Below are 25,781 nucleotides of genomic sequence, written 5' to 3'. Positions count from 1 at the left end.
CTACAGCAGTGTAACCCAATGACCTCTAGGGTTACTGGCCCATCATCCTTTTTGTGGTGCTATGACGAGGAATCACTTAGACTTTGTGTCCTGGGTAATCCTGTATTAAAACATCTGACTAGTATATTGCTTTTTACGTGCTATGGAGATCAGATTTCTACCCGTCTACATCAACAGTTGTCTGTCCATCTTTCTTTTAATACATTTTCATTCTCATAAAAACGCACTTGGAGTTAGATGGAATTATTCTTCGTCCAATGCGGCAACAAAGCCCTGTATTTAGTGTGCAACAACACCAACAGCATTTTCAAGCAGCCAAATCTGAAGGGGCATTTCATATGCACACGTACATAGACTACATTGCGGATGAGCGGAGGACTGAGGCTGCTGGCTTGCAGTCACAGTTGGAAAAAAACTTTCCTTGGACACCTTGTTTCTTCTGGCCTAGTGTGCCTTCTTGACCTCCTGAAATGGGCTAGTAGTCCAAAAAGTTTGCTGACCCCTGTTCTAAATCCATGCAACCTGAGTGAGCAGTATACAATTAAACAGTACCATTAGTGACAAGGATATTGGAAAAATGCATGACTGATGAAAAACTTGTCAGAATGAATAATGAAAGGGAAATGGTCTGTGGTAAAACCATTTCCTCTTTGGGTGTTGGCCTGATGTTCCCTCTCCTGTCCGCTTGTTTGTTGCCTTTATTTGCACTAAAACAGGTGAAATTAATTCAAAATCACTAATGTTTTTTTACCTGTAGAGATGGAGGTCCCACAAGTTTAATTGACTTGGTGTTACAAAGTGTTATTATTATTGATAATGTTGTATGGTTAGTTTATATACAAAGATTTCATTGCAAAGTTCTTTTAAGCAGACCTAAACTAAAATTTTTACTTTACATACAAGGTTGGATAACCCTCTTAAATAAAGTAAAATAATTTTTTATTTCTTTAAAAAAAGGGTAACGCAGAGAGATGCCAATCTAAGCATGCGTAGTGAGATTGGCATTCATTTTCCCCCTTTTCAGCTGTGCGAGTTCGGGTGATGTAGTGAGAAGAAGGCTTAAGATGGCAGCAAATACTGCTTCCTCCATGCTGGGACGAAGGAGAATTGCTAGATGGCCTGGGACCCAATTGAGAAAAGCTCCAGCATGATCAAGGGATCTGCAAAAATTAAAAGTAAATGGGATTTTTTTCCCATTTCGTTCCGCTTTAATGTTGCATTAAAACATTTTCAAAAAAGAACTCCACAGGGACACAGAAAGTTTTGAGGGGTGGCATTAGGGGATGTTTCACTGACAAAAATGGCAATATATTCTTTAGTTTGCCATTTACAACAAATAGACGACTAAATAGCAGGGCTTCCCTGCTCATTCATGTGCAGGACAGGGGCTTGATGTGGGGGCCGTTCGCATGACTTGTAGAAGAAATCTTTTTGCTATTTGCAACCTCTTTTAACTCTTTAATGACCAAGACAAACTCTGGAGTTGATTCTTTATGCAGATCAAAACACAGCTTGCTCCATAAGGTAATAAATGTCCAAGCTCCAAAAATTATTCTTTTTTTTGCTTTTGTTTGTGATTAACTCACAGTGAATATTTCATACAGCAATGGACACCACGCTGCCTAGTAATTTTTTGAAACAAACATCTGTCCTAATTGCATTTGTAAAGTAATGAAGCTGTTCCAATTTACATACAAATTCAACTGAGGAGACATCTTATTAGGTTTTAGGCTGGGGAATTATGATAACCCAAGAAAACAAAAGGTGTAAATTAGGCAAGGTAATAGTTTGTGTCAGATAGGTGGTATGTTGCCATGACCAGTGAGTGATCTTTCTTGGACTTTCTTGGACTCCTCTAGTTTACACTTCAGATGAAGAAATTAAAATAACAATGGATTTGATCTAATTAATTTCCCTGTGCAATCTGCCTAAATAAATTAACACCCTTTTCAATTGCTTATATCAATAAATCATGCAGGTTTTGCAAAGATCACGTAAGCTTAGGAAAGTCTTCTGTTTGCGGATGCTAACCTTATTCAACCCTATTCATATTCTCTCTTTACATATCAAACTTAGCAAACAAATAATCCATCAACACAATGGGCCTGATTTATTAAAGCTCTTCAATGCTGGAACAAATATGTCCAATCCTGGACCAAATACATTCCAGGTTTGCTGGATCATGCAAGTTCACTTATGAAAGTGTATCTTCTCCAGCCATGGGGAGCTTAAATAAATCAGGCTCAATGTGCTGCAAAACAAGGCTGGGCTGCTATTCTGAATTCATAGGCAGAACTTATTATCCCTGGCCCTCTTTCAAAAAAACATCTGAGAAACATCTGAGGTTTCAGAAACATCTAAGATTTCTTTTTACTGCCTTTGAGTATCATTTAAAACTTTTTCACATTTAAGACAACTATCATATACTTTTAGTGGAGTCAGCTCAATTGTGTTTTCTTATGACATTAAAACTATCACTCGGCTGGCTGGCTGGCATTAAGAGGGGTATTCATTGTTTGGAGCACCACCCCCCTCACACATACACACACAACACACACACTGTACAGTAATTCTACTATGCCTGAAACATCAGAATTGTGGATTTTTCAAGTAACTTTCTATAAAATAACCTTACCCAAGTGTCTGATGCATGGACCTCTAAAACAATGCACAATATAGTGTCTTCTATAATAATGCATGTGTTATTCTGAAATACCAGTGTAAAAGTAAAGGTGATGTTTTTATATTTTCGAAGTGTTTGTTTATGCAGTTAGTCTAGGCTGCTGGTGATTTTCAATATGTTTGGCTGAAAACTAGAGGGCAGCTACAACATCATTTTTTTGCAAACATACATAGTTTACTTTGAAACCAAAGTATAGTAGTCATCCAATAGAAGATCACAAAATCAACATATACAGTTTGTTCAGGCCGAACATTGGCGCTATACAGATTACTTCTAATGCACCAGAAATAGAATATTGCAAATAATTGTTTAAAAAAGTCCAAACAGTATATTCCTCTGTCTTTTAGCCCAATACGTTTTGCCGTTAAAAGTCTTCCTCAAGGAGGACCCACAGGCACCTATCAGCATGCTAGACTGCTTCCCGTCAACCTTTTCCTGCCACTATAAGCACCAGGAGAACCTAGTACTCTTTTATGGGACTGAATAAGTTTGGACTGATTATCCAGACTTACCATATGTACTGGATCGTGTAATGTTGAAGACATTTCACAGCTTTCCAAGTTGCTTCATCAATTCTACCAGTGTAAAATAATACCACATCATTTATATCTACACAGCACAAACACCCGAATCCAATTACCATGTAAAGTTACGCTTACCATGTTGATTGTCCAGGACCAGTAGATGTGAAGTTCATTGAACCACTTTGTTCTTTTAATATATTCTTTTCCTTGGTGTCAGGAAGTCTTCTCAGGGGTCTTCCTTCTTTCATGAGCACCCCTGACTTACAAGTGGGCAATTGGGCAATTGATTCTAAATAAGGCACTTCTAGAAATCAGGAAATAACTGCAGCCACAGATACTTTTCTTTATTTTAAGGGGAAGAAAAGAAGGAAGAGGGGAATTAAAGAGGGACAGAGGAGAGTAATGTATATGGGAAAAAGTCAAGAGAAAGAAAGGAGAGAGATGAAGGATGAGAAAAAGGAGCGAGGACGGAGAAGGCAGAAAGGCTGTATAGTAGTACAAAGGATGGATCTATGCACATTATTGGAACTGATCACTGTCCCCTGCACATACCACATCCCAGCAGCACCTCTTGATGTATGTACTGACAATGTCTGTACTGTTACTATCTAGGTTCCATTTAGATTTCATGCGATAGTATAAATGCCATCTCTAGTGTCCATGGTGGCCTAGGTCATGGCCTAGGTGGGCTTACCAAAAATCCAGGCCCTAATTAAACCCATGGTAGCAACATACAAGTTCTTGGAAGTGTTAGAAATCTGGACTGACATCAATAACCTTGTGTTAGAATAGGATATTAACAGAAGCACTAGGGGACCCTAGAGAAGAGCACTTTTTTGTTTTCTACCTTTCAAAACCTCATGTATACAGGTTTTGATAACTGTTGATTAGGTTTCTAACAGTGAAAAATAGAAGTACCATAATTATCCTAAATTGATGATCAGAGACTGTATCTACTTGATTGGAATACTGGTCAACAAGTTTTTTAGCAACCTATCAAGGTAAATAAAAAAGCAATCCTAGGGACTGATGACCTGACCAATATGACAGAATGATCGAACAGACACAAAAACACATTTATATTGTTCAGTTACTATATAACTGAAAAAATGAATGGTTTTTATATTGTCTGGGAGTATTAGCTTGTTCGTTAGGAAGAATTACAATGTATACTGCTGCCTCTATGTGGAGAAAAGTTATAATCACATTTACAGCTTGGTGTAATATGTTAAATTTGCTGTAATTTATTTTCTTTAAAAGAAGACTTTGCTAGGGTGTTACACATTTAGATATGGCACTAATATAAGATTATTCCATGCTAATATCTATACAATTCTCTGACCCTTAACTAGAACTCCCTTTTTGTTTTATTTCTTTATATCCATTTGCTCTTCCTAATCCCAAATCACAAAATCACCATCCACCCTATTCCAAGCCATCCAAATCTCCGTTTATGAGCGAGTGCTGATTTGGGTTGACTGACAGCTTAGTCAACTAACTCCTTGGGATCCCTAACTGTTAATGGCAAACCCACCGGGGGAATGTTACTACGCATCTGGAATTAAGAGTGGAGCACTAGTATGGGTTATTCGAGATCAAGTGATATGATCCTGGATAAGTGACCATTTGTGCTCCCCTAAAAACATATGTACTTTGTTAGAAGCATCATTAACTACAGACTTTTGTATATTTTTTACACAGAATAATTTGATTTCTGGAAAATATTTGTATGCTCTGTTAAATGACATTTTCCCCACCTATCATATCATGTCTTTATATTTATTTTTATTTCATCTATCATCTTTATTATCCATTTGTGTAATTTAAAAGAGTTCTAGATGTGTAATATACTATACTATAATATGTTTTTTATCTTTTTATGTGTTATAAAAGGTTGTTTATTTAAGTTTAGTAATAGATATTTTTTCTCCTTTTTTTACTTGCAATTGTTTTTAGGACAAGAGTGTAGTAAGTATTGATCATATTTACTACTAATTTTTGGGCAGATAGTCAACTGATAACCAAGCGCCAAAGGATTTTTTTTTTGTCAATTCGTTGCTCAATCTTTGAATAAAATGGTGAAAACCTACTCATAGTCAAACATAAGAATTGATTTAAATCTATTCTAATTCTAATTGTAATAACAATAGAATGTACTGGTGAGGAAAGTACATGGTGTACATCTACAATTAGATAAGTAGGCTCCATTTTTCTTTACTTATGCAGATGCTTCCTAAATTCAGTGTTCTACATACATGATGCAGTAAATGTAAATATTGCTTGAATGGGTTTCTTAGTAAACGTTCTATCCTGTAATGTAGTATTAATATTATATTATATATTTTTATATATAAGTTTTCATGTAGGAATGAAGGGTGTTAAGAAAACAAACAAGGTTTTAAAATGCTTAAAAGATAGTTTTATTAAAATCAAATTCTTTACTCCAGGGAGAAATACATTGTCCTCTAGATCCAACGGCCCGCAAGAAAGATAATTGCTATCACAATTTTCCATCCAAACAAATAAATACAGCAGAGTTCCCAGCCTCAAAAAAAATAAAATTTAGGCATAAAAATTTAAACAAAAACAAAATTTACAATCCTTCATGTTCACCTAATAATAAAACCTAGTTTTGCTAACTAGATTTAGGTAAATATATTTACTGTTTACACAGAACCACATTTTCTAAAATCGACAGTATAATTGCCTTCATTTAATGAAATGCAAGAGTGGACCTGAGGTTATTTGACCTAACATGTATTAGGGCTTTAGCAAGTACAACTAAATATCACGCACAAAATGCATTGTAGGCTAAATTTAATGTGTTTTAGGTTACCAAAATAATACTAATGAAATTTTAATATAGAAGAGTTGTTCAACAACTTTTTAAAATGGGCTAAAACTTTTAACATAATAATATGCACAGACTCTGCATGCAAAGATGCAAGAATACTGTGTCAAAGCTATATAAGATAGGCAGTGATGTTAAGCAGCTCAATTAAAATAAAAGCAAAGCTTGCTTGAAGAAAAACCCAGCAAATCTAAATAATATAAAAGGGAAGCCAGAGACATTATTGAAGAGATGTTGGCAGTCAGAAAACAAAGCAGGGCCTAGTGGTAGAGGTTATTCTCCAGAGCATGTAGACGTTGGTTGATATTTGGTTATAGTTCATATCATAGAAGTTCTATTTCATTGTTATATGTGTATATATACTGATGTCATTGTTTAGTTGGTTTTCTTTTGCTGTTGTTCCTGACTGATGTCTTGCTCTTCCTGTGATATGGAGGTCTGGGTGTCTTTTTCACATTCTGTAGTTTTACAGCCACACTCCTCAGCATAGAGATAGGTATAGACGGTACTGGTTCCATCCAGACATTTCAGATTCACTTCCTTCTTGCTTGTTTTTACTTCTTGACAACAGCTGCACTTGTGCTCCATTTTGTTAGAGTCAGCAGAATACCTGAAATGATCAAATTGTGAAAATGCAAGAACAATGAACTAACCTTTCATATCACAGGTAACACAATTAGCACTTGCTGGCCTAAGGCTAGGGCTAATTGGTATATATTATCAACTTTAAAAGAGCATTTTGTATTATTTTTCCAATCTTTTGGCAGTAGTAGCACAAAAATATCCAAAAGGCTTGTGTACTATAGGGCTTTAGAAAGTTCTGTCATCCCATAATGTTTACCAATCTGTTCCACTAAAAAGATTATTTATGATAGTGAAGATGATTGTAATGAAAATATGAATGCAATCAAAGGAAGCAGACTATGCATTGACTCCACCCCAGGACCTACATTTATTTATTTATAGCTTTCCTGAATCCATGAACAAAAATGTAATATTTTGCAGTCCAGGATTGTAACTTAGTTCTTACTGCATTAGTTTATTTTAACTTGAATTTCCTTCTTTTACAACATTTCCTGATCTGTCCTATAAAAACACAATCACTGTACTGTATCTATGGTGGTGCAGTGCCGTCGCATTACTAAGGTACTACAAAACACAACACCTTCTTTTTTCCTCCATTCTTTTTTTTTCACAACAGGTACTTTACTTACTAGTTACAAAGCCTTTCTAATTCAACCAATATAAAATGAAATAAAAATAAAAACCCTGCATATACAAAACCCTAATTCCAAAACTGACCCAGGGGAAGCAAAAAAAAAAACTTAACTAAATATGTTCCAACCGAAGAAAAAATGATTTCCCTATCCCCTAAGGCAGTATTATATTCAATGTTATCAACAATTCATATAAATTTTAACAACTAGTGATATTTGGTCCATTCATAAAACATTATGTTTCATTTAACACCCATCCATGTTGGGTTTTGCTTTGAATTGAAGCATGAGTAAATGAAATGGAAGAATGAGTAAAAGCACACACAGCTAATCTGCTTTACCCCTCTTTGAGCTTTGCAAATAAATTGTTATTACTGTAAATCTTTGTAATAGGTAGTTTTAGATCAATAGTCATGCAGATATTATACTTTACTGGTTATAATTAAAATACTATAGGGTATATAATAAATAATGGTATTTTATTGAAATATAAATATTAAAATATGAATTAAAACAACAGTATCTTACATGGATGATGTCATACAGCCTCCACTACAGTATGAGAACTCAACAACTTGATCTGAGTCACAAACTCCAGTCTTGATTTGACGGGACTTTTTATGAACCTGGCATCCTGATATGGCGCCTGTAAACATAATGACAAATAATGTTATTATTAGTAAAAATATAGCAGTGTAATTCAGTATCTATTTTAATGAACAATTCTAAGAATGAAAATATTATGATTGTCAATTTAAAAAAAAAAGCAAACTCATCTTTTGATTGGATGTTGTCTTTTATGGCTAATAATAAATCAACTGCCATCCTTAATCTTTGCTTCACCAAATGTTAAGGTCTATGACATTACATAACTTAATTTGATGCTAGAGATTTTAAATTACAGTCTGATAATGATAACGTATATGGATATGAAGCATCACAGAAGTTGAGACACCAAAACAGTAATTCTACATATTGGTGAGATAATAACCAATGGATACGGAAAAGTAAGCATTGATCACTGGTTCACAGTTTATCTACATATCAAGGGTACATAGGAATTGGGTTTCCGCTCTTGTCCTAACAAGTTTTACATAAGGAAAGGCACTTACTATCACAAATCTTGCAGCAACCATCTTCTGTGGTTCTGATTGTACCCTGCATTAAAAAAAAAATTGTTAACTGTTGTGTCACTCACAAAGATGTTGTTTTTCTTGCACTAGTAAAACAGGATATCAAATTCACAATGTATTAGAAAACACAAGTTTAAATATCCTAGGTTTAGTAATTGTATGTGCAGATCATCATGAACACAAATTATTGTTTAAATTATTATTTTCTATAGTTCATGTGAACATGGGCTACTGTTCACACCTTTGTACATGTAATAAGCATTTAAAGTGGCAAAAACTGTATGCAGACCGGGGTGTCTGATGTATTTTCTGCCTTGGTTAATGCACTGCTAACAGTGCTATAAACACATGCCCAGTTTTAGGCTTTGGGGTTGGTTTCCTAAAGTAAATCAGGCTGTTCACTTAGGAAAGTAAATTATGACTCTGCAAAGAATAATTTACAAAGTTTATGTGAATGAGATAACGCTCTATTGACTTCAGCTATCCAATCATGGGCATGCACAATTATACTTGTTTTTCCCTTGTTTTGGGGTAGTCTTTGGAAAAAAACTATATTCTCTAAGATAAGATTAGGTTAATTGGCTTCCCCACAAATTGACCTTAAGCTACATACACACGTCCAATGGTTCTCGCCCGATAATCGTCTCAGGGGCAAGAATCATGCCTGTTGTCCATCGTCGATCGTAATGCAAGCGAAGGGGGAGAGCGTGCAGCAGGGTGCCGCTCCGTCGCTCTCCCCCTCCTCTCTGCATGAAGCAGAACGGTGCTATATGTACAACACTCGTTCATGCATCATGCAGTCTTTTGTTGTTGTAAAGGATTGTGAAAGATCCTTTCCAACGACAATAATTGCAGGTGTGTATGCGGCTTTAGACTATGTTAATGTCGTATGACTATGGTAGGGACATTAGATTGTGAGCCCCATTGAGGGACAGCTAGTGATATGACAATGGACTTTGTAAAGCACTGGGTAATATGTTGATGTTATATAAATACAAGATAATGTTAATAAAAACTCCTTTTTTTATGGAGTACTAATTTAATTTTACCTACTTTAGTGGGACTTCTGCACCTCACAGTTTTAATCCAAACTGTATCCATTAGTAAAATGTTTTGTAATATAGCTGGGTTACTTGTTTCTCCAAAAATATCCTTCTTATGTAAAATCTTTACAATTTCCTGTATCTACTTTAAAAAAATGGGTCTAGACAAGCTGAACTGAGAATTGTAATACAAGAAATGTTATGGTGGTGGAACACTAGCTATACTTTGTACTTGATAACACATTCTACACGACCAGTAAATAAATTGTGACTGTGAATGACAGATGGAGTCTACCAGTGACTGCACTGTTCCATCTCACAAGGCCTTCTGCACACAGTAATCCAAGATGTTCCCTGCATTGGCTTTGCAAAGCAAATTCAAATACTACAGTTTAAAAATGAACAGACAGTTCATGCATTTTAAAGGATAATCCATAATATAAACACAGATTTAATGGCTATAGATCAGTTTTAAAAAGTGCACTATACATACATTATAGAATCTCAGAGACTACAAGTAATATGTCTGATAATTCAAGGTACATTAATCTATGCCAATACTAATTCCAGTATCTTTAAAAAAGATTGGTTTTACTTTTGGATATAATTTTAGTGACAATATTATAATCAATTGTAACAAGATTACAAACCTCCAAACAGTCTGTAGCATTAAAAGCAGGGCATGTTCTCATCACTTCTTTCAGTTCATAGCTGCTGGTACATTCGTGTGAGACACATTTGTCTTCTGGTGAAACGTACACTTCTCCAGACTGAAAAATACAGATACATGTTCATAGTTTAGTTTTTCATTCAGAAAGTTGTCTAATCTGGACAAGTTTTTTAAGGGCAGTGAGATGTCTACTTATGAACTAGTCTGTCACATATACATACTATACACACAGAGAGAATTCCAGTAAATAAACTAAATTAACTAAAACTAAATTAAACTAAACAATTAACCACATTGTAGTAATAATTGAAGCTTACAGATATATATATATATATATATATATATATATTTATAAAAAATTTTAAGAGTTATACTTGGCATGATCTTTAAAAAAATAGCAATTTATATGGTTTCTTACATGTCATATAGCAAGAATAGCAAAAACATACCTTTAGGACTTTAGTAGAGTTGTCTGATAATGTCATAACACATCCAACCTTCACACAATTTCCACAGCATGTTCCTGGTGTTGTCTCATATTTGTAGCCCTGTAAAAATAGCAATAGGTCCATTTAGTCTTTTTTGTTAGTGCTTTTGATAAACATGTTTACACCCCCTAATTATGATATGTCTTCCACAGCAATGGACAAGGGGGCATGTATGTATTTTCCATGCTGGCTACCTCTAGTTTCTGTGGTCCCTTCCCATGTCCCAACAACTTACTAGTTACTAATTTCCCACCAATTAGTCCTATAACAATTATGATGACATATGACATATGCTATTAGATGGAAATTTTAATTTTTTCCTGTTTTAAATAAATGTTTTACAAAATAGCAAACTATGGATGTATTTATTCACATGGCATTTATGTTGACCACTGCTTTAAAAGTTAGCAGTGAGGGCCACGTTTTGTGGCCAACTTTTTTACTGGTGTCAGTGTCAGTTTCCTGTTTTTTACCTAATTCTATATTTCAATCAGCTTATATTGGAGTATATATGTATTTATATTACATAAATATTGGAAAGCAATTTCAGTATCTTTTGTATCTGCACTAAATTTGTTAAAGTTTTTTTTTAACATTTAACAAATGTCAACATATGGAGTGTTCCAAAATCACTGTCATGTGCTCTCCAGAATCCATAGATTACAGACAGAAGAAAGTGGCATAGACTAATGTATAGTATAGTATAGTGATTGCTCAATGAAAAAACAAAATTCTAAGTTGCATAGCTGTGCTCCCTATAACAAGTTAGATGTAATGAATAATTCTGACTCTCATTTATTAGGAAAATAAACCTACCAGTGGACAGTCTTCAAATGAACAAGTTCTTCGGATTTCTGTTATGATGAAATGGCCATCAAAATATTCACACTCATGTTTGACACATGGTTGATCAGGTGAGCTCCATGTTTCATTGACCTATCATCAATAAAAATATAGTATATATAAATGAAAAAGAAAATACAAATAGGAACCCCTTTTATATTGTAATTGTAGTTCTAGAACTATTAGTCCTACTCATTTCTGAGGATAAATGACCCATTCGAACCTTTATGTCCTGGTGTATTACATTAACACGCAGTTTTACATATAAACAGGTGTCCAAAAGTAAAGGAATTGTTTTTTGGCCACAGAGTTTACCGCAATGCATGCTAGTGTAAAAACGTGTATTGTAATAGGCATTGATGCACGTGTCCTCTCCTACTTTGAGTTTCACTACAAACCTCCCCACTACATGTTCTTCAGGACTTTTGAGATTGCTATGCATGTCATATCATCAATTTATTAGGCTGTACCTGCAAAATGTGTGTTGTATCGTCCTTCAGTTTCATTATGCAAGACTTCTGTACACATGTACCACAGCATTCATTTTCAGTCCTCTCATAAACAAAGCCCTGAAAAAATGAAACATCAATTGGTATTTCATTTAGTATAAGCATATTGCATATATTAATATTTTTTGTATGGTCTGTACTTCGGTGCAAGCCTACAAAATCTTATTACCAATGGGTGTATAAAATAAAGCATAAACTGATTTTGTCACTTTAACAACAAAAAAGTCCTAACATACAATATAAAGTGAAAACACCCTAAAAAAAAAATATTTTTCAGCATTTAATCAACATATAATACATTGTTATATGTGGAATAATTTTTTCTTGGTCAATGATCCACTTCCATGAAAAGCAGTGCAATACAGCTGCATCCACTGTTTCTCTGAACATGCCATCCCATGTTCATGGCTTTACTTTCATCAGTTTTGCACATAAATTGACCTTAAATGCTCAATGGAATGTTTTTGATGATGGTAGTAAGAAAGTGGATTTTTTAAGCCTGACTTGAACATAAAGAAGCATGTCAAATATAGTCCATTTTTTAAGTGCTTGTGAATAATTTTATTCTGCATTTGGGTTGCTTAAGACATCTTTCATCAGCTACTAAAATGTTTTAGGTTTCTTTTGCATTCACATTAAATTTTATAGTATCCAAAAACAAAGGACCATTAATTCACCTGTAATCATTTAGTCTAAATTTCCAGTGCAAGTTACAATGTGACTGATGGCTGTGAGAAGCATCCCAGAAGTGGCATTTATTTGCCTCTGAAATCCTTCTAAAATCACTGGGTGCTCATCAGAGTCAGCATATCACAGACAATAGAAATGGCATGGACTAATGTATGGTTTTGTACAGCAAAGTCTAAATAAAAAATATAAATTTTTGAGATACGGTATGCTTACTAATGAACAGTCTTTTTCACTTGTCACATTGCAAGCCGTGGTTGTGGTGTGAATGACAAGATGATCTCCAGTCTGGGTACATTCATGGGAAGTACAAATGTCATCAGGGAAAGTCCTGGTCTCATTCACCTAAAAAGTAAAATTATGTTGTTCATAAAACCATAAAACAACTTTATATTTAGATAAAATGATGTAAATAAGTACTGAATACCTTGTGTTTATACCTCTCCCCTCCTTCCCCTGGCTGGCAAAATAAGGTTTTGCAGCACTTTCAGGATATACATGATAACACAAAACATAGCAGGCTAACACAATAAGGATAAGCTACACAAGCTGTAAAAAAATAATGACTTAGCAACCAGGTTATAAATTGCTTGAAACACCAACTTAAATTGAAAACTACAAATCATATTTCCTAGGAATAAAATCACTATGGTATGTATTTATAAAACAGAATCAGACATTCCATCAAAAATTCCCTGGTGGAAATCTTACAGATCCATATGATTCAAACATCCCCAGATTCCCACCAGGGGATGTTTGAAGGCATGTCGGTTTCTGAGGGCATGGCAGAGCCTTAAGCAGAGCAATTCAGAATGCTGGTGTTCCTAATAGGCCACAACAATGGACAATATTTGTCTGTTCATTTTTCCATAGAGGTTGGCCCCTTCTTTATGTTATACATGTCTTATAATTTAAAATATGTTTTGCATATGTTTCCACATGTCTTCAAAGAATATGTGGTCAAGGAAGCTTCTACAACAAAATTACAGAAATGAAAAAAGACATATGGCACTAGACGTGTTATCAGGGATGCAATGCGTATTGACATTATTTATTTGCATTGATTTTTCAGGCTGTACCTGCAAAATCTGTGTTGTATTGTCCTTCAGTTTCATTATGCAAGACTTCTGTACACATTTACCACAGCATTCATCTTCAGTCCTCTCATAAACAAAGCCCTGGGAGAAACAAAACATCAGTTGGTATTTAACTTGGTAAAAGCATATTGAAAATATCATGACTGTGGCAAGACATAGCTCGGTCAACTTGCTCCCAAACTAAACCCTTCAAACTTTAAATACCCCCCTTTTCCCTTCCCCCTCCCAAACTTTATCTTCCCCACCCATACACATTAACACACCAACGTTGCTTAAATGGCCCGCAGGCCTTTTATTAAACAATATTTCAACATAACATATCAAATAACATATTAACGAATAATAACGATTTATAAATATTAACTAGAACTATATATAAATATATATATATATAACCATTACAAAATGTAAATTACTTTAACTGAACAAATATAATAACAATACCCAAATATAACCAATATAACACAATAATACTTTCAGTAGAACTCCGAATACAATTTTTTAGTTGCAGGTTCTCTGAAGGTCCACCACTTCTATAAAAACCTTGGGCTCTGTACCGTATCAATGAAATTGTTCCCGCCGCCCATACATCCAGCTCAGGAACACCATACCCCTCCTGGTGCAGACCCCCCACCAACAATTTACCGCACCGGGGACTCCATACTTTAGATGGGTCCCCCGACATAAATATCACCAAAAACAACCCACTCCTCGAGGACCTCAACCGCCCCACACTTAAATTGCCAAAACCAAAACAAAATTGGGGAGGGAGGGCGGGAAAAACTTTCCTTTCTTGCTGTTCTGGTAAAAAGCCTCTATTGTCTCATTCCTGACCCTTTTTATTTCTAATTGACCCCTCCTTTCATCCCTTCCATGCGCCTCTTCCCCCCCTATCCCCCTGTCCCCACGCTCTGCACGTGCCATTACCTAATGATTAACCCTCTGCTGTCTCCCTGCCTGTCTGCACTGTCATGCCTGGCCTTCCACTATCCTCCTTTCACTCGCATGCTCCAGGCCTCCCTTTATTTATAAAGTGTGGTCTTTCTTTAGGTACAAGCCTACAACATCTTTTTACCAATGTGAGCATAATATAAACCATTGCCTCATTTTGCCAATTTAACAACATGTACAGTATAAAGTGAAAACACCCTAAAAAAGAAATATTTATCAGCATTTGATCAATGTATAATATATTGTTAGGTTTTATATAATTATGCTAGTTATAATTTTTTTCTGGCCAATGATCCACTTCCATGAAAAGCAGTGCAAAACACTAGATTAGCTGTTTCTCTGAACATGCCATTCCCATGTTAATGGTTTTACTTTCATCAGTTTTGCAGAAAAATGACTTTAAGTGCTCACTGGAATATTTTTGTTTTTCAATTATGCCAAGATTCTCTTTGCTCCTAATATTCTCCCATTATTACAAATCTCAAAACAAAGAGTTTATTAGATAGTCTTTTAATAGCAATTTCAGGCATCAAGGTAAAGTCAAAAGCTGCTGTGTTTTATTTAAATACTCTAATGAAATGCATCATTTAGACTAGATCGTACATTTATCAGTTAAATAAACCTACCTCTGAACAGTCGTTTTGACTGTCAATCGAACAAGCTCTTCTGACTTCTGTATGGATAAACTGATCCTCAATAATGTGACACTCATATGTTACACATGGTTGATCATTTGGTTTCCATGTTTCATCAGGCTAATAATAAAAAAATACAAAATATATAATATTTGTAAAAAAAAATGTAAAAACCTCAGATACAATTTGTATACATTTAGAACTTAAGTTTTGGATTTTCTAGATCTGTAGATAGTTAATGAGGTTAGGGGAAGCTGTGACAATATAATCTGAGAAATGTTAAAAGACAAGACAGTTGGTTTATTGAGTTATTTTAGTTAATTATTGGTTTATTGAGTGTACCTGCAAAAGTTGTGTAGTATTGTCTTTCAGTTTCAATATGCAAGACGTCTGTACACATTCACCACAGCATTCATTTTCAGCCTTCTCATAAACAAAGCCCTGAGAGAAATGAAAATCAATTGATATTTCGTTTAGAAAAAATATATTTAAAGCATCATTGTTTCTGCAGTATGATTTTTCCTTAGTCACAGGCCAACAAAATCGTATCACAAATTTTATAAAACTGAAACAAAAATTGTAATGTATAAAAGTTAAAGCACCTTAGTGCTTTTGCTTTGTCCAAATTTGTTGGCACTTTCTGATAGTATAGAAGCTTGTCCACTGCCTAATAACTCCTATGGATTGGCTAGTAAGAGGTCCATCATGCTGATGGGCCAAATACATTGAGTGGTGGTAAGAAAGTGGATTTTTTAAGCTTGAATTGAACATGAAGAAGCAAGTCAAATACAGTCGTTTTTTAAAGTGCTTGTGAATAATATTTATCCCAAATTGAATTGCTTAAGAAGTCTTCCATCAGCTACTTACATGTTTTAAGCTGCTTTAAGTTTCTTTTGCATTCACATTTATTTTCATAGTATCCAAAAACAACCATAAATTTCAACAAAAAACAAGACCATAATTTCACCATTATTTAGTGAAAATTTCCACTGCAAGTTACAATGTGACTGATGGTTGTGAGAACCATCCCAGAAGTGGCATTTATTTTCTTCTGAAATCATTCTAAAATTACTAGGTGCTCATCAGGGCCAGCAGATTACATAGCATAATAAAAAAGGGCTAATGTATAGTTTTGTACAGCAAAGTCTAAATAAAAAATGTTTAATTTTTTGGATATTTGGATATGGTATGCTTACTAATGGACAGTCTTTTTCACTTGTCACAGTGCATTCCGTGGTTGTGGTGTGAATGACAAGTTGGTCTCCAGTCTGGGTACATTCATGGGAAGTACAAATATCATCAGGGGAAGTCTTGGTCTCATTCACCTAAAAAGTAAAATTAAAATGTTCATAAAACAGCTTTTTATTTAGTTAAAATGATATAACTAAGTACTGAATACCTTGTGCTTATATCTCCCTCCTCCTTCCCCTGGCTTGCAATATAAGGCATTGCAGCACTTCCAGGATATACATGATAACACAAAACATAGCAGGCTAAAAATTATTGAACTCATGAGTTTTTGACTCTGCAGCTAGCTACACAAGCTGAAAAATGTTAATGACTTCACTATGGTCTGTATATATAAAATAGGGAATCAGATATTTCCTTCAAACATTCCCTGGTGGAAATCTTACAGATCCATGTGTTTCATTGGCAGTTACTGATTCCCACCCGGGAATGTTTGAGGGAATGTCTAATTCTGAGGGCATGGCAGAGCCTTAGGCAGAGCAATTCAGAATGCTGGTGTTCCTAATTGGCAACAACAGTGGACGATATTTGTCTGCTCATTTTTTCATATAGGTTTGGGCATTTAGAAAACTCCCATTGGAGAAATTACCCCTCAGAATCTGTCCACAGGAACAGAACAGGAAGGAAGCTTCTCAACAATGCTTTTGAAATTTGACAAAAATTAAAACTCTTTCTCATTCCATCTAAACTTAGAAAATATGTTTAAGTTGGAGTTGAGTTTTAATTTTTGATTGTCCTACAAAGTTTCAATACCACAAAAACGTATTTACCGGAATAGTAATAATTTCATCATTTTTAGTCTTCATTATACATTCATGCTGTTTACATTCACCACAGCATTTTCCTGGCACATCCACATACTGGGAACCCTAAAACAGAGAATCAACAACAGTTAGAAACACTATGAGAAGATTATCGTGTACTTGTAGATAAGGATGAAGTCTAACCTTCTCACATTCCTTCTTGCAAGAAATGGGTGTGCAGTTCACTGATAACAGTGAGGTATGATCATCTCGTTCATGTGAGCATATGCAATTATGACAGGCATCTGGGACTTGGGGGATTGTATTTCCAGGCTATGAATCAGAATAAAAGATGGAGTTACATTCAATTTCATAGAATTTTCGATAAAATATTTTGAAATTGTGGAACATTAGAGAATTTACCTTTTGTAACATATTCAAAAAGACCATGTATTAAAGAATCCAGTTAATGACCTTTGTTTCAAATATATTCAAATCACCCTCTTTTTAACCCTCAATTAACACTGATTAGCCTAAATCACTCCTTCCTCCCTTTATTTCTTTAGCGATTTTGTAATACCTATATTATAACCTTTTTCTGTATTTGTTCAGATTAATTTAGATTGTATTAACAAAATTAAGCCATGCAAAATTAAAAAATAAAAACTTCCTTTAATGTATTTGCAAGTCATTTTGCCATGCATTTTACTACATGTAGACAAATTAAAAAAACAAGTTTTTTTTTTACCAGATAAATGTTGTTGTCAAACACACAGACATCCATTGGAACTGTATTGAAAAAAGAACAGTTGAAGATATTAAGATAAAACATTTCATTGTTTTTTTTTACAAAAATAAATTTTAAAAATACTAATCATTTTTTATGTGGTAAAATAACCTTGAATAAAAATTAGTTCAGCTCAATATAGTTATAATATGACTCAATTAAAGGATTTAGAATGTTTTGTGAGTCTGTGTATTTTACTTATTTTATAATTTTTTCTATGTTATGCTTTATATTATTTTGTATTTTTTTTACCGTTTACACAATCTTTTTTACATAGGGCAGTAATTATCTCCTTTCAGACTAACTAAATCTCTGAACAAACTGTCCACCTTGGCACTTCTCAGCCATTTTTACATTTTTTGCCAGTCCAAACATTGGTTAAATTCTTCATTCAATACTATAGAAAGTTCAAGAGTACAGCTTCCTACTTTGGAACGCTACACAAAATTAAATGCAGAATGCATGCACTAGCCTAGGAGAAAAGATTTCAACATGAGGACCTCAGTTGATTGACAGGCCAGACCAAGGGCAGTAATTGTACCTAGATAAATCCAAAAAAAAGTTAAAGAATGGCCATTATTACTTAGCAGCTATAGGTTAGCTTCAGATACCCAGGGTGGTTGTAAATGTGATTGTTGGCTTTTGATACATAACTTCAGGTCTTAATACTGACACCATGGAACTTTAGGTTCTACAAGAGAACAGCATTTAGGAATTTGGGAAGGATTTGAGTAACACGTAGAACAGCAGCTGAAAAAGTATATGATACCTAGTACATGATATATTTTCTTCTGGTATGTAAAAGCCACACAAATCAATGCAATGTTTTGAGATGTTGCAGGTTGTTTTTCAGGCATGTAAGACACCTAAATTGAGAAATTCTTAAGTTCTTAAATACTAACCGCAGAAACTTTTTAAACAGCAGCCACCCTCTGCAAATTCTTTGATAAGTTCGAATCCAAGATCACATTTCTTAACTTCGTTCGGACACAAGGTGGTGTTGCATTCTATGGGTAGACAGATCAAATACCAATATTCATACAGCATAAGATAAAATAATAAGTGATTTCAATCCAAAAGAATATACATATAGGATGTTGACTTACCACATTTATGCTCCATGCAGCATGGTTGGTCTGGGTTTGGCTTAGTGACAAGTATGAAGCCTAAATCCTTTTCACAGGTCATAGATGGTAATTGAGGACAAGACAGATCCTCGCACTGAACACTGAGGGAATTCAGCTCGCAGACGCATTTCTTGCAGCCGCTGATCCAGGTCTCTCCAGGCTATGTATATATAAAGTATAAATATTTTAAAAGTCATTAAATGTTTTTATGTTATTGAATGGCATATATCTTATCATATAAAGAACATACTGTAAAAACAAATCTCATTTTTCTATTGTCAACAAGCCTTATGTGGGGACATTAATAAGGTCCAAATAAATTTAAACTCTACTTGGGTAATAGTAATATCTCACTGGCATTACCAACAGGGGTCATAAAATCAAAAGATTATAGGGGGCCTAAAACACATAAATGTGTATTGGAATAAATTAAACATTATGTCCCACAAGTTTTTCTTAATGTGTCACTTGTGTAGCACAACACAAAGAAAGTATTGTATGAAACGCGTAAATCAGCTTTCAAATAATATTTCATAATTTTTCATAATTTTTATGAATCATAAACTTGCTTGCTCAGATATGTAATATTTGTAATATTGATAATGTGAGAATGCAAATAAAGGGTTAAGTTGCAAACCAAAAAATTTTATGTTTTAGCTTTAGAATAGGAAATTGGAAACTTAAAAAGAGGCATAAAAATAAAAACATAAAAATAAAACAATTTACATTCTAGAGGAAGGGCATGCCCACTGGAGGATTTTCCCTTTTCTCTTGTTAGTGACAACTCTAAAAAGTGGCTTTGACAAGAAGGGTTACATTAATGGTTTGTGTTATAGTTAAAGGAAAGGTTGGTATAGAGGTACAAATTGGGGTTAGCGCATGGGAAGCTTTAGGGTAGCGCACCAAAGTTTTGGGAGCTCAGCCTTGAGAACTACTAGTGTGGTTTAAATACTGAAAGCTAATTTACCCAAACTTTCATCCATCTTGTATCCAACATGAAAAATCAAGCCAAATTTGTACATGTTCAAACTGTATTACAGGCAGTTTAGTAGAGTATTTATCTAGTACCATAATTAAAACAATTAATTTCAACTCACAGCTTTGGGCATTCCATATGGACCAACACAAGCTACAAAAAAAGGAAAAAAGAAAATATTTTTTTACATTACTCAAGCCTAAGAATGAGCTAATAATTCAAGAATCATAAGAATAAAGTTTATTAATAATATTTATTGTCCTCCTTATTCTTTCAGTTGCAGATGACTGGTTTCACTAATCAGATATTTTTTGCATACTTACCACAACTCTTAACACAGGTATCAGAGTAGGAATTGAAAAGGGTTGTCCCTGCTGGGCAAAAGCAGCCTTCAGTTTTACCAGATTTGCCCATTTTTCTGTAAAAAAAAGAATGCAGTCATGGTATTTGAACTGTACATAGAGCGCAATATGGAATCAATTGTTGTAGGCCTGTTCTGTAGCAATACCATCAGATCATATGTTATTAATTCTCTTCTACTAACAACTTTTTTGTTGATTTTTTAAATATTGGATCTAAGAATCTTTAAAAGTAATCATAAAAATGTAGGCAGGGCAGTTCCCACAACTAGGCAAGATTATGCACCTTGTCTAAGGCCCTCTATGCTTTAGCAATACTAGTGGTTAGTGTGGGTTGATACAGGGTGCACCAGTCCACCAAATAATGCAGGAAGATATATGTTTATATTCGGAGGTAGAAGCCATGACATAACATAATTTCTTACGTGTTTTCACAGGTGGGAGCGTGCACTGGTCCACAAGGATTGTATACCTTTCCAACAGGACAATTGTATGCTATATTGTAAAAAAAAAGCCAAAAAATAAGAATAAATAAAAAAAATGAAAATGATATTTCCCATTCCCAAACCTAAATATATTACATTATTCTTCTGCTATGGGGGCAATGAACTGAAGATAGACATTTTCAACTAGTCTGGGTTGTAGAACTTACGGCAATGGCCTCCAGTTTTTCCTCTCCAGTCTACACAAACTCCATTGTCATTGCACAAAGCAGCATAGACCTCCAAACTGGAACACTGCATTGAATCGTTTTTAATACGGCAGGCATCAAAGGCACAACCTTCATGGTAAGATTTGGGTGGTATAATCTTGTGGCACTCGGCAAAGACACTTAAGAAAGAAGTAAAGATAAAGTGAATTACTTAAATTGATATATGTTATTTATTTATGAATGGCATGCTGTGCCATATATATCAACAATGTAAGGTTTTGCATAATGACATGTTAGTGCTGTTGAACGATGCTGCATATCACTAAACCCAGAGGAGTCATGTCATCTAGTGGAACACAAAAATGTAACAAGAGAAAAGTCTAGATTGTATTTAAGTATTGTTTTTACTAATTTTGTTTTCTTACCTAAAATACTTTATATATATAGTAATACTTTATATTACTTTATACTTTTATATTATAAAATAAAAAGAACATTTATGCAAAATCCTTGTATTATATAAGTATACCATTACTTACTCGCTTAGGATGATATCACAAACAGGTGAAGGTGCACAAGTGGGTGTTGGTGTTGGAGCTGGTGTTGGGTTAGTTGGTGTTGGGGGAAGAGGGTGATAACCACAGCCAGGTGCTGTAGTATTAACCCTCCAGTGAGGTGCCATGGCAGAGCAATCCTTTGCAATCCTGCCGTTTGGCATACGGCATTCTTCAGTGCTATTGTTAGAGCAGGTACCTATAGACAAAAGCATCAAAATCATTTCACTCAACCTAAGCAAAAAAATTTAAAACTGTAAAACTCACCAAAATAACAAAAAAAAGATTTACTTACCGCATTGTCCCTCTGTGTTGTACGCAAATTTACTAAATGGCAGTTTAATTACAAAGATCAATCCACTGAATGAGATGAAGGCATCAATTTCAGTAATTTCCACATTCATGTTGATGCCAGCACTGGTGATGGTAATGCCATCCTTGGTGAAGCCAGGAGAGATCCATTCATTGTTGAACCTAATCTGTAGTGCAAAAAATAGGATACAGTCACCCCCACATTATCCCAGTCCAAATATTTATGATAGCAACCAATGAATTCCTCTAGTGCAAATCTAGTACAAATAATAAATAATAATATGGCATGTACTGTTTAAGTAAACAATAAACAGAACCAATTTTTTCACTTTCTGGCTTCAAAATATGAGCCACAGACCTGTACACATTTGTAAAGGACAATTTGTCGAGGACGTTAAGATGTAAACCCATAATCTCTTTTTAAGTGTGTTTGATATCCTGCCTGATAGTTTTGCTTATGAATCTGATGTGTTTGCTTGGAGATCCTTCCAAAAAGACACTTACTGTTGCACGCCGTCATTGCTAATCCATTATTTTAAAATTAGCAGCAGTGTTTTTAGCCTGCTGTAAGTATTCTTTCAGTTGGCCGTTACGTGGTCGTCGCACAACCCAGAGTAATATAAAGAAATTTTAAATACTTTGTGTTAAGTGTTAAAGTGTGTGTTAAGTGTTAAATAAAAAGTGTTAAACTAGCAAGAAAACTTTTAGGTTTATCTTTACTGTTACATACAGACAATTGGACAGGTCCTCTGGTCCTTAAATTCACAGTTGTGTATCGGTACCCCTGAAATGCGTTAGCTGTGATGTTTTGTGACATTTTGACTGGCAAATAAAGATAAAATATGACATTCTCTGCCTTAAAACAAGTTTTGATCTATGAAAACTCTTTGTGGCCAGACCACTAATAAAAAACTACCTCCTATTTTTAAGGAAATCCTTTGACTAACTGAAGTCCAGGGCTCTGTCTTCACTGTGTCTCTTGTATCTGACCTTATAGCCAATGTGAAGACCACATATTGCAAGCTAAAAGTGCTGCTAGTAAATATGAGAAAATGTCTCTCCAAATGAAATACTATTACTGGCAAGATCTCCATGTAAAAAAAAACTTTTTAACAAATTCAACAAAAAAAAAGATTTGGTTAAAAAATGGTATAATGTAAGACATGATGCTTAATATTCTTAAAATAAATTTGGGGTTTACAAGAACTTTAGAGGTATTGTACTTAGCCTACATTTGCTACATAAGTACATAACAATTTTTTAACACACCACTAAATAGGAGCAGGGCTGCTATCAAATATTTCTGGGCCCCATACTAGAAAACTTCATATCCCCTCCTTTTTATTCTAAAATTTCCAGCATTGCAAACATCAATTTTTTTGGGGCCCTGCACAGAAGTGGCCCCTGTTCACTCCTAATGGCGGCCCTAGCTGTAAGAACAAAAATATGGGACTTGTCATGGTTAGTTCACTGTTCATCTTGTAATCCTCTCCACTTTATTTTCTCCCTATCCAGTGAGTAACAAAACAGAAACAAGCATACAGCTAGTAATGTTGAAACTTCATTGTGCATACTTCTTCCAAGTCAGTAAAAATTGCCCACAGGGCTACAATGCAATGGAAATAATGTCTCGTATGAAAAATAGATTATATCTTACCCGGTTTTTCATCCTTCCTTGGTAAAGCATACGTGTTAAAACAATCTCATTGGATTTATAGTAGATCAAGATAGACTGTGGGCAGGACAAGCCATCAGAAGCATCACAGAAATAGTTATCAACAAGGACGCGGAAATTGTCATACTTGGGAGTAATCTGCTGCACAAGGACATATGTGCAGTTGTCTAGGAAAGTGTAGTACACTCCATCAAAGGTTATGTAATGTGGGTCACCCCATCCACTGCAGACACCTGTTAGAAGGCAAAGGGTTTCTCTGTTATTGTCCACTTGCATAATGTAAAATAAGGATTTTAAAGTGTATGTAAAATGTATGTAAAATATGTGGCAAAAGCACATATAGTTTTTTTTTAAATTATTATTACTGTATGTATCCACACCAATTAGAAAAAAAAGCTTACATCAAAGCAAAGAAACAAATGCAAATTTAGTACATCTTTGCATTACATGCATATTTTTGATGTTTTATTCTTTTAAACATGCTTCACAAATATAATGTGTTACTATCTTCCTCTTTCAGATGACAACACTGTTTTCAAGCTCTGTATTCCTAAGCACAGGGTGTCAAGTCAAACATGCTTACTTTATATCTGACAAAAATCACAGATCTCTCCTTATCCCTCCTTCCCTCCTCATTGTGCCTCTTTTGTAGCGATATTTAAGGAAAATCTTTCCTTCCATACATAAAATGTATGCTCATATTTATTTAGGAAAAAATCCATAATTACTATTAATATTTAAATGCACACTTGAGAAGATGGTTATTCATTTATTAAACTTACACTGGCATTCATAATAGTCACAGCAACCATCTGCACTCTTTTTCAGAACTGGTGGGAAGCCGTTAGCACAAGCGATTGGTTCCACTTCTGGGCATGTCACTGGCCTGTGGGTAGTGACATTGTTTCCAATGCATGTGACCTGTTCACATTTGTCATTTATCCATGTTTCATTGGTCTGTAGAACGGGAAAATGTTTTATTAGTATTATTATTATTACTATTATTTTGATAATACTACATCACAAATGTAAACAAAGGCAAATAAAATGTTCTATAGATAATTACTACCATTTTCAATTTTAAAAAGATTATTCAGAGCAAAGTGACTGAGTTTCTGCAAAAAGGCATCAACCAAACTTACATGCTCACCTTGCCTGTACTCCTTTCTAATGCCTTTTATCTCTATAGCTGGTGGGAATACCTTGAACTTTAACAGAAGATTAGGTATATGAACTGATCTCCTTATGAGAGTGTTGGGTCTTTGGAAGTGACTCTTTAAATAACTAATTTTGATATAATTATATATAAATGTTCTTTTATACATGAGATTGCAACTGCAATAGCAGTAGAGTGGATGTGTATCACCTGAAGGAAATACCAATACCAACCAGGCGTCAGACTACCAGAATCTTAGATGAGCATGTGTCTTTCTGGAACTTTTTATCAATGTTAGGAATAACGGAAATGTGAAAATGTAACAAATGCACAGGGTCTATGATTCATTTCAATAAACTATTTGTTACAGAATAAAAGTGTATGAAAAAGGTTTTTTTACAGTGTTAGAGAATAGTTGGATACTATGTCAAGTTTTCATTTTTGCTTGGGAGAATAAGTTTTCTATTTGTTTTGGTGACCATTGTCACTAAGACATAAGGGAGTGGATTCAAATTCACAACTGATGAGCAACATATGGGTGAAATTATCCAAAAGGGAAAACATTAAGAGAACAGCTGTCTAAGACATCAATTACCCTCATTTTGTAGAGAATGTTTTTTAATTACTGTTGCATCATCGGGGAAAATATTTATATTCAACAGATTAAATTTGCCAGGTATGGTATTGGAAGTTACAACCCTGATATAGATAGGATGTAACAGGCCCATACACAGACCATACCACACATACCTGTAATTTCAATGTGCAATTGGGTACATGACTCCTGCTGATTCTGCAACAGCCATTTGATAAAAATGGAAAGCTCACCAGAAATTCAATGCAACAATTGTACTTTAAATT

General features: G+C 34.5%; 1 protein-coding gene across 1 annotated transcript in view; it reads right to left on the bottom strand.

Annotated features, from left to right (window-relative positions):
• Window positions 1-5,603: 5,603 nt before the first annotated feature.
• The window catches only part of LOC140337716 (mucin-5B-like), a 47,665-nt gene continuing 27,487 nt past the window's right edge, over window positions 5,604-25,781 (bottom strand). Inside the window, exons 35-59 of the mRNA XM_072421517.1 lie at window positions 24,547-24,721; window positions 23,747-23,997; window positions 22,073-22,256; window positions 21,763-21,976; window positions 21,224-21,402; window positions 20,997-21,066; window positions 20,536-20,630; window positions 20,334-20,365; window positions 19,216-19,396; window positions 19,012-19,116; window positions 18,071-18,111; window positions 17,527-17,655; window positions 17,350-17,448; window positions 16,528-16,656; window positions 15,674-15,772; window positions 15,323-15,451; window positions 13,728-13,826; window positions 12,865-12,993; window positions 11,923-12,021; window positions 11,426-11,545; window positions 10,571-10,669; window positions 10,102-10,221; window positions 8,388-8,433; window positions 7,804-7,921; window positions 5,604-6,668 (exon numbers count right to left, since the gene is read on the bottom strand). Of these exons, the coding sequence (XP_072277618.1) occupies window positions 6,434-6,668; window positions 7,804-7,921; window positions 8,388-8,433; window positions 10,102-10,221; window positions 10,571-10,669; window positions 11,426-11,545; window positions 11,923-12,021; window positions 12,865-12,993; window positions 13,728-13,826; window positions 15,323-15,451; window positions 15,674-15,772; window positions 16,528-16,656; window positions 17,350-17,448; window positions 17,527-17,655; window positions 18,071-18,111; window positions 19,012-19,116; window positions 19,216-19,396; window positions 20,334-20,365; window positions 20,536-20,630; window positions 20,997-21,066; window positions 21,224-21,402; window positions 21,763-21,976; window positions 22,073-22,256; window positions 23,747-23,997; window positions 24,547-24,721 (3,177 nt within the window). The 3' untranslated portion in view covers window positions 5,604-6,433. The remainder of the gene's footprint in view (window positions 6,669-7,803; window positions 7,922-8,387; window positions 8,434-10,101; window positions 10,222-10,570; window positions 10,670-11,425; window positions 11,546-11,922; window positions 12,022-12,864; window positions 12,994-13,727; window positions 13,827-15,322; window positions 15,452-15,673; window positions 15,773-16,527; window positions 16,657-17,349; window positions 17,449-17,526; window positions 17,656-18,070; window positions 18,112-19,011; window positions 19,117-19,215; window positions 19,397-20,333; window positions 20,366-20,535; window positions 20,631-20,996; window positions 21,067-21,223; window positions 21,403-21,762; window positions 21,977-22,072; window positions 22,257-23,746; window positions 23,998-24,546; window positions 24,722-25,781) is intronic.

This window comes from Pyxicephalus adspersus, chromosome 9 (genome assembly GCF_032062135.1).
Source record: "Pyxicephalus adspersus chromosome 9, UCB_Pads_2.0, whole genome shotgun sequence".
Taxonomy (NCBI): Eukaryota; Metazoa; Chordata; class Amphibia; order Anura; family Pyxicephalidae; genus Pyxicephalus; species Pyxicephalus adspersus.
This window is presented reverse-complemented; position numbering and strand designations above follow the sequence as displayed.